General features: G+C 35.9%; 3 protein-coding genes across 5 annotated transcripts in view; 2 read left to right on the plus strand and 1 right to left on the minus strand.

Moving 5' to 3' along the window:
* The first annotated feature begins 78 nt into the window (after positions 1 to 78).
* LOC105267106 (RNA-binding protein 28) lies at positions 79 to 2,924 on the plus strand. The gene is made up of 3 exons (XM_011305739.1): positions 79 to 189; positions 389 to 531; positions 673 to 2,924. The coding sequence occupies exons 1-3, from the start codon at positions 174 to 176 to the stop codon at positions 2,827 to 2,829; spliced, it is 2,316 nt and encodes a 771-aa protein (XP_011304041.1). The 5' UTR covers positions 79 to 173; the 3' UTR covers positions 2,830 to 2,924.
* A 30-nt stretch (positions 2,925 to 2,954) lies between these two features.
* Positions 2,955 to 5,888, minus strand: LOC105267108 (FK506-binding protein 59). Of its 2 annotated transcripts, none has more exons than XM_011305740.1 (6): positions 5,659 to 5,888; positions 4,888 to 5,224; positions 4,535 to 4,655; positions 4,145 to 4,392; positions 3,487 to 3,996; positions 2,955 to 3,218 (listed from the first exon to the last, which is right to left on the minus strand). In XM_011305740.1, the coding sequence occupies exons 2-6, from the start codon at positions 5,218 to 5,220 to the stop codon at positions 3,051 to 3,053; spliced, it is 1,380 nt and encodes a 459-aa protein (XP_011304042.1). In that variant the 5' UTR covers positions 5,221 to 5,224; positions 5,659 to 5,888; the 3' UTR covers positions 2,955 to 3,050. The 2 variants fall into 2 exon arrangements, with proteins under 2 accessions (XP_011304042.1, XP_011304043.1); XM_011305741.1 differs by having other exon boundaries at positions 3,127 to 3,229.
* A 1,001-nt stretch (positions 5,889 to 6,889) lies between these two features.
* Rph (Rabphilin) overlaps positions 6,890 to 8,610 on the plus strand; it is a 10,189-nt gene continuing 8,468 nt past the window's right edge. For both annotated transcript variants that reach the window (XM_011305746.1, XM_011305747.1), the window contains exon 1: positions 6,890 to 7,126. The gene's annotated coding sequence lies outside the window, so the exon portion shown is untranslated. The remainder of the gene's footprint in view (positions 7,127 to 8,610) is intronic.

Raw genomic sequence — 8,610 nt, forward strand, 5'->3', positions numbered from 1 at the left:
GCAGTACTACGATGCCGCTGGGGTCACTCAAACCGCCAGAACTGAGCCTCTACTTTACTCAATCCTCTTTGGGGCGAATGGACGAGAAGTTTGGTCTGAATAGCCTTGTGTAGAAAACGTGTGGAATATCCATTTCAGTTAATTTAAACAATTTTTTATAATTGATTGAAGTCATGGGAAATGATAAAGGTATGTGGGTGCTATAATTTGTCACGAAAATTGCCGGAATCATATAGATTACATAATTTTATAAATAATTGGTACTTTATAAACTTTCACAAGTTCACTCTAACCAATAATGAGAATGTTTTTGAAACTGCTGCAGTATTGAGTGTTTACAGAAATGAAACCTTTAATAATCTTGAATGAATAATTACTATTTTTTCAGGCCCTCGAAGCGACAGGAAAAAGCTTTCCTGGAGCTACAGAAATAAAAAAAGACAAGGGCAACGAGAAATTGGGACTGATAACAGACAAGTTCAAGTGCAGAATAAAAAGGCCAGAATTATTGTTCGAAATTTGTCATTTAAGGTAAGTCACTCTTAAATTATTTGCAAACGAAACATTATTGCCTATAGCATCCCAAGCTGTATTTTAAATTAAGTATATCAGAAGCACGATGTATTGAGATTGTGTGACTTAATAGATAATAGAACGAATTTATGAATCTAGGTGACAGAAGATGACGTAAGAAATCTCTACAAATCATTCGGAGAAATAGAGCAGATCGAGCTTCTTCGCAGACCCGATGGAAAGCCAGTCGGCTGTGGGTTCGTCCAGTTCAAACGAATAGAAGATGCTTCTAAAGCCATATTCAAGACTAATAAACAAGAGTTTCTGGAAAGACCGATAAACGTTACCTGGGCGGTTTCAAAATCCAAATTCAATGAGCAACTCAAAAAAACTCCTATGATACAATCCAAAAATGAAGATGCACCTTCAACGGAAGACACACATGAAATAAAATTGGAGAATGGAATTCTGGACTCAGTTGAACCCAAGAAATCTCCCGAAGAATGTAAAAAATTGAAGATAGCTCAAAGAAAACAATATAAACTCCAGAAACGAAAAAAAAGTTCTCGAATAATCATTCGAAATTTACCATTCGCTGCGACCGAGCAAGATTTGAAAAATCATTTTTCTCAATATGGTGCCATCGAGGAGGTGAATTTGCTAACGAAACCAGACGGACAGCGCATTGGCTGCGGGTTCATACAATACGATAATGTTCAAAGTGCATCGAAGGCCATTCACTATTCAAATTTATGCCAACTCATGGGTCGGTTGATTGTGGTTGATTGGGCTGTGTCGAAAACAGTTTTCAAACAAACAAATAAAAATGCAACTGACGAAAGAGAATCACAAGACGTCGTAACGATTGAAGAAGGTATAGATATTAAATCGGAACTTGAAGAAAAATTCGAAGAAAAAAAACATTTCGAGAAAGAAGAAGCTGAAGAGGAAGGAGACGAAGAAGAAGACGAAGAAGACGACGAGGAAGACATAGATACAGAAGAAGAAACCGCGCACATAGACGAAGAGGGAAATAGACAGTCAGAAAATGATATAAAGGAAGAAATTAAAAAACATCCCCGAGTTTTTTCTCACGATGTGAATGAAGGAAAAACAATTTTCCTGACGAATGTTCCGTTCTCAATAAAAAACGAAGAATTGAAAAAATGGATGGAACAAGTGGGTCCGGTAGAGTATGCTCTAGTTTGCATGGATTCCTTAACAGAACATTCAAAGGGCACTGCGTTCGTAAAATTCAGGAATCTGGAAGATGCGGAAAAATGTTTAATGCTAGGTACAGATTTACAAATTCACGGAGAAATTGTGTATGCTCAGAGAGCTGTAGCCAAACAAGACATCATAAATTCAAAGTTTCAGAAGGCTAATCATATAAAGGACTCGAGAAACCTTTACTTGATAAAAGAAGGGCTGATCTTAGCAGGAAGTCCAGCTGCTTCTGATGTTTCTGTTGGGGATATGACAAAGCGTTTACAACTGGAACAGTGGAAGTCACAGATCTTGAGAAATTTAAACATGTTTGTTTCTAGAGTAAGGCTTGTTGTTCATAACTTACCGATAACGTTGGATGATATGAAATTGAGGACAATTTTTAAAAAACATGCAGGAGAGAAGGCAGTTATTACTGAGGCCAGGGTAATGCGAGATATGAAAAATATTGAGGCCAACGGACTGGGGAAATCCAAGGAATTTGGGTTTGTCACTTTTACAACGCATGACGATGCTTTAAGAGCACTCAGGAATATCAATAATAATCCCAATATTTTTTCTAAAACAAAAAGACCAATAGTGGCTTTTTCTATCGAGAATCGTGTTATGGTGAATGTCAAAAAAAGAAGAATAGAGAAAAGCAGAGATAATAATCCTTTATGGAAGATGAAACGAAATAATCATTCACGGGAGGAAAATGTAGATGCAGCTCCTTCACAATGCACGAAGAAACTCAAGATTGAGAATTATAAGACAAATGGTAATATACTGGAGTCGTCGAAAGAAGAAATGCCGAAGTTTTCCGGAGTCACGAGTCGCCCCGGAGATCGAAAGATGAGGTCGAAATTTAAGGTGAAGACTCAAGCACAGTTGCATATGAAAGCGCAGAAGAATGCGAAAAAAGATAGGAAAATGCAACGAAAATTACATGAGAAGATTATAGAAAGACATTCTAAAAAGGACATCAGGCCTAAGCAGGGGGCAAAAAAATTACTCAAAGAAGAACGCAATTTAGATTGTATGGTGCAGAATTATAGGTCTAAATTGTCGGCAGCTTTGAATAACAAATTGAAGTGGTATGATACATAAAAGTGAACAATTGCTTAATTTATTTCTGTATTGTATTGCTTCAGGCGTGAAAACGTTTTTGTTATAGGAAATGTAATCTTTAATAAATAGTTATGATTTTTATCAAAACCAATGAAAAGGCTTGCTATGGGATTCTGAATGTTGATTTAATCAATTATTCACAAAGTTGGTATCCATGAATGAATATGCTAGTATATATATTATGTTTTGATGTTTCGGGTTCACATGTTCTGGAATTCACCGTCGCCATTTGCGTTCAGCATAAGAATATTGGGATTTTCTTTTTCGAAAGCCGTTGCGTCTCGGCCTCCTGGTCTTTCCTCCTGTCCCCATTCACCTAGAGTACCTAGCATCACATCAGGCTGCTGCTTCCGCTTGTCCTCCTCCCTCTGTGACATTACTGCATAATAATTTATGGGAATAGAAAAAGTTTCATCAAGCATTACTTCGAATGGTTAGTGGAAATTCAAAAAAAGATGAAAAAATAATGTTATGTCCCATAATATAATCCCATCAGGGTTTAAAGGAGATTCTACAGTCATATATAGCCCAAATTCACGCTTTTTAAATTGTTCAACAAATTATCGATCGAATTGATGTGAAAAAATATAATATTTTTGCGTTTTGTCATTTTTTAATGGCTTTAGTTAATTTTACCTGTTTGTCAGCCTGAGCGAATTTATCAAACATATTGGCATAAAGTTTTTTCTCTCTTGCACGATTTTTTTGTATCAAATTTTGGCAAACAACTGCTTCTTTGAGAGCAGCTGTGTTTTTAGGCTCAATTTTCAGAACCTCCTGGAAGTCCTGGAGAGCGACTTCTGGAGATGCTAAAGCCACATGAGCTTGTCCTCTTCTGAATAATCCTTTCTCGTTTTGCGGATCTAATTTCAGAACGCTGTCACAAGCTCCTTTTGCTTCGAGATATTGGCCGTTTTTTAGATAAAATAAAGCTAAATTAAGGAACGTAGATAAACGAAGCGTGTCACGTTCCTTTTCGACCGTCCCTGCTGCATCTTCGCACAGTTCGAGACATTCCTCTGCTTTCTTGCAGATTTTGATTGCTAATTGGTATTTTCCTGCTTTGAAGTAGTTGGTAGCTTTGTCCTTATGAATTTTCGCTTGCTGTAGCTTTTCGGCTGGTTCTAAACTCCGAATATCGACACTCTGTAAATAAAATATGGAATCATTAATTAAATAAATCAAGCCATACAATACGCTTGAATTATCGGGCTCGGGACATCAAAAAAAATTGTAGAAACACTTCTATATAGTTGAATTTGAATTAATACTGAATACTGAATTATACTTTCACCTGTTCGAAACTCTTTAACGTCACAATGTACTCAACATCAGCGTCACTCGGAATGTTAAACTTTTTATTCCCACTACTACCGAAGGCGTATTTGCTGTTGATTTTAAGGCGGGATGTCTCTCCAGATTTGAAGTTTTCGAGTGCGTCTTCGATGCCTTCAATTATTCCTGCTTCCTCACCTTCCCCGAGGTTAAATTCAACGTCTCTTTCCTCAAATATTTCGCCATTATATTTCCCAATGACATGAACTGAATTTTAGAAAAAAAAATATAGGTTCTATTTTTTTACATGAATCCCATCGATAATTTGATAGAAATAAAAACGTAATATAAAATGTGGCTTTATATGGAACATCCGTAATATCAACTTCTTGAATAGTTTTGCACATACCATCCACCAATGATCCTTCAGTTGGGAAACTTTCATTATGTCCGGCTGTCATTAGGAACTTTTCAATACTACCATCCTTGTGGCGGCTTATGTCGTGACCAGTCCAACTCAAAACTTCGATCTATTCGAGAAAACACGATCGATCAATCATTATGCTTCAATAAACAGCATAAATAGGTATAAAATAGGTATAAAATATTATAGGTATAGATATAAAAAGGTATAACTTAAACTTAAAAAATCTAAAAATACTTATTCTAAATTTATTTATGCATTTTCTTGTAGTTAGTAAATATCCTTGGCTAAAGTATTTTTTTTATTTGCGTAATGTTTATCTTTTGATTAATATTTACCTCGAATACAAGGACGGAATTCGGCGGAATTTTGGGGGGCATTCCACCCTTTCCATAAGCTTTTTCCGGAGCACATGTGAGAACTGCCACTTCACCCTTCTTCATGGTAGCAACACCAATGTCCCATGCTTGAATTACCTCACCTCGTCCAAGATTGAATGAAAAGGGTTGATTCCTGTCTTTGCTAGAATCGAACTTGCTTCCATCAAGAAGCTTTCCGGTGTAATGAACAACTACTTTACAACCTGTGCTGGGCGTTTCGACTCCTTCTCCATTTTTCGTGATTTCCTTGAGGATTCCTCCATTTTTTTCGGGACTGATATCAACGGCCATTGTTCTAAACAACAGATTTCATACATCCATATCAAGTTGGTACACGAGGGACTGGATTAATTAATTAATTGTATCCTGAATAGACTGAGACCCACCAAATATATTATAATTCTTATGTACTGCACATAATTTTCTAAAACTTCATTATAAATATCCTAATATCATAATGAATTGATTTTAGAATTTGAAAATCGTTCGCCATGACTTTTGGGATGAAAAATCGAAATTGAATTGAAATTGAAAAATATAAAATTTTACGGTTGGTGTCTGCTTGAGTCGCTCCTCCAATAACAAATTGAAAAATTACTCCGTACATAAAACATCGAAACTTAATGAAAGCAAAAAAATATATCCACTATTCTCTTTTTTTAATGATTAATAATAAAAAGCCAAAATTGCATGGAAAGTTCGAGAAAGGCATTTCTCTAAATCGCTTACCTTTCACCGAAATTTATCCAAATATGTAAGATGTCTCAATATAGTTTCTTATTTTTTTTGAGTCGCCTTTTAACAAAAAACGGCAAGGATATGGAATATTTTTTCTTCCGCAAGCATCAACGAATTATTTGAAAGTTAAACAAATTCAATCTAGCAACACCAACAGAACTGGATGGTTCAACGATTATAGGTTACTCCAGAGAATATGGAAGAGATTACTAACGCCAATGGAAACATGGCAAACGCGAACTGGTAACAGTGGCGTCTAAACTTATTGCTGAAGGGTTACCTTATCATTAAATAAACAATTTTCCTAAACTAATGTAATAATCCATATTACCAATGGATTTAATCGAAGTCTAATCACATTTTTCCTTCATCCCTTAAACAAGAAAAAATATCATCTCCGGTATTTATCTTTTACATTTTTGTACTTCAGCCACGACAAAGTTCACCTCTCCCCGTTTGATAGGATCCCAGAGGATTTTCCCGTCCTTCATGTCCAGGTGAGAGTCAAGGCCCCTGAGAGAATAGATTCCAAAATAAAAAAAAATAACAGCAGAGAAAATAAAACGTACGTCCCTGAAAATCCCTCGGAAAGCCACCTGGTGGTAGAAAAGCAGGAGGGGTAGCTGAGGGGTAGCTGAGGGGTGGAATCATCCTCACATTTAAGACCCCCTAAACCCTCAAATTCCACCAATCAAACCCTCCAAACTTAATCGGTGATTCCCATTGGCGGAAATTTAAGGTTTTCCAAGGTACCCCAATAAACACGAGTAAGCCCCAGCTTAAGTGGGTTAAATCTCCCCCTAGATGGGCATTTAAAAAAGCAGCCCAGTGTACAGACGTACTTTTCCAGATTTAAATCAAAAATATTTTGAAAAACCTGTCAGTGAATTGCGTAAAATCATAATTAAAATAATAATAGATACTTTGAAGGAAGAGTTTGAATTTTGGATTTGTTGATACAATTTTTTTTGATAAAACGATGATTTATTTTTTGGACGGTGTCTATCCACTGGGTAGATCACCCTAGGGGTTGCTCCAGCCCTTTCAGCTCCTGACACCGAGTACTGCTGCCCCCAACGTGACGCGCACGACAGCACAAACACACCTAAAATAAACCCCCACACATTGATAATAAAGTACATATACATAAAGATTGAAGTACATACGTAGGAGAATGGAGAAGGGGCTAGGCAGTAGTAACAGCCACCTGTCGATCGGCCAGTAGTCTAGAAGACTAGTCGGTAGACGAGTTAGTGTAGAACCCAGTGAAAATGAAAATAAAATACCAAAGAGCACAAAATAAATAAATAAAAAAAATCCCCACAACGCCGGATGATTAGAAATAAGTTAAAATTTCACCTCAAAAAATAACAACTGTTAAATTAAATAAATAAATAAAAAATATAACCGAAGGAGTGGGAAGTTCACCCTCTTGAAATATTCATAGAAAAATCGTTGGGTGAGTAGACACGTGTACTTTAACTCCAATTTTATTTGCATTTCCACCCCTTTTATTGGGGTATAAACTTGAGTAATTGTTCAATGAAAATATTTTATTATTTATTGTAACGGATTGGAGGGTGTTGGGGTTGTGGGTTGAACAGGGATTATATTTTCAAATAAATCTCATTGGAGTCATAAATCGGTGAAAGATGTGATTTACATGGGAATAGGTGAAAATGAATTTTTATTGAAGGAGGCAACAGCTGGTTGGCGTGGAAGCCTGTTGACTGTATCCTGTCGAGATAAGATACCAAAGCACTAACTTTCCCTCTATAACTCCCACACCCATTCTCCTTTTATCAAGCCCATCCTCACTCCTCCATATATATTTTTTAATCTAGCACGTAATAATTTAACCGAGTAAAATCATTAATAGCCATCGTGGTTCATTTCAACGGACTATAAATACGTTACACGATGTGATACCATAAAGTTAGATGCGTTCCGTTGTTCTCATATTATAACATACATTTCCTCGATACGTCGATAATTTCAGTCTCTCGTCTCGATGACTCCTACATTCTCATCTTTAATGCGTTTTTTTTTTATCAATATATTTTTCTCGCTTTTTTATTCGCCTCCATTATCTCATTTCCACGTGCAACTGACGGTATTCCACAATAGACAATGAACGACTCCTGAATGAATGGCCAGGGGAGGCGTGTCTGCTGCCTCATCTAGTACAGAAGTATCAGAAAACAATGAACAATGCTCTGAGGAGAAAAGGAGTTGATGAAATTGATGAAAAGGGAGTGTAAGATTATGGCTGGTCTCAATTATTCAGGGCTGGTTGATGAAAGGAAAATGAGGCAGGGGGGGGGGAGTGATAACTAATAGATTAAACAAAAAATAGATGTGGATTGATTGGCATTTTTAAATGGTTGAATTAACATGTCCATTAAAAAAAATATATTGAGATATGATTTATAATATGTATTATATATTTTTATATTTATTTCATTTTTATTTTATATATATTTTTTTTAAATATTATTTGAGATATTTCTTAAATATTTTATTGAAAATATAAATTTTTCTGTGTGGAAATTGCTGGATATATTGCAGCCACGCAGAAAAATATATTGAGATCGTTTTTAGGGGGAGAGAGAATTCTCCTCTTGTCTTTGAATTTATCAAAAATTTATCCTGGGGTGAATTTTGAGTGGTTCACTATCTCAAGAATGAATTGGAGGTCATCAATTCTGAGACGGTATTCTATCTAAAAATAATCCGGGGAAAATTCATGTTCCTCGAACAATGAATATGTCGATCACGTGAAAATGTAATTGAGATCAAGTTTCACGTGATGTCAATTTTTCCATCGAAACCCATTGCGTCAAAATTATGAATCGATATCTCTGCGCAAATCTTAGAACCGAAAATCTTCAGGGAAATTAAAAATGAAAAATTTAATTATCATTTTTTATTGTTTTGTTGCTG

Source organism: Fopius arisanus, unplaced genomic scaffold (assembly GCF_000806365.1).
Source record: "Fopius arisanus strain USDA-PBARC FA_bdor unplaced genomic scaffold, ASM80636v1 scaffold00044, whole genome shotgun sequence".
Taxonomy (NCBI): domain Eukaryota; kingdom Metazoa; phylum Arthropoda; class Insecta; order Hymenoptera; family Braconidae; genus Fopius; species Fopius arisanus.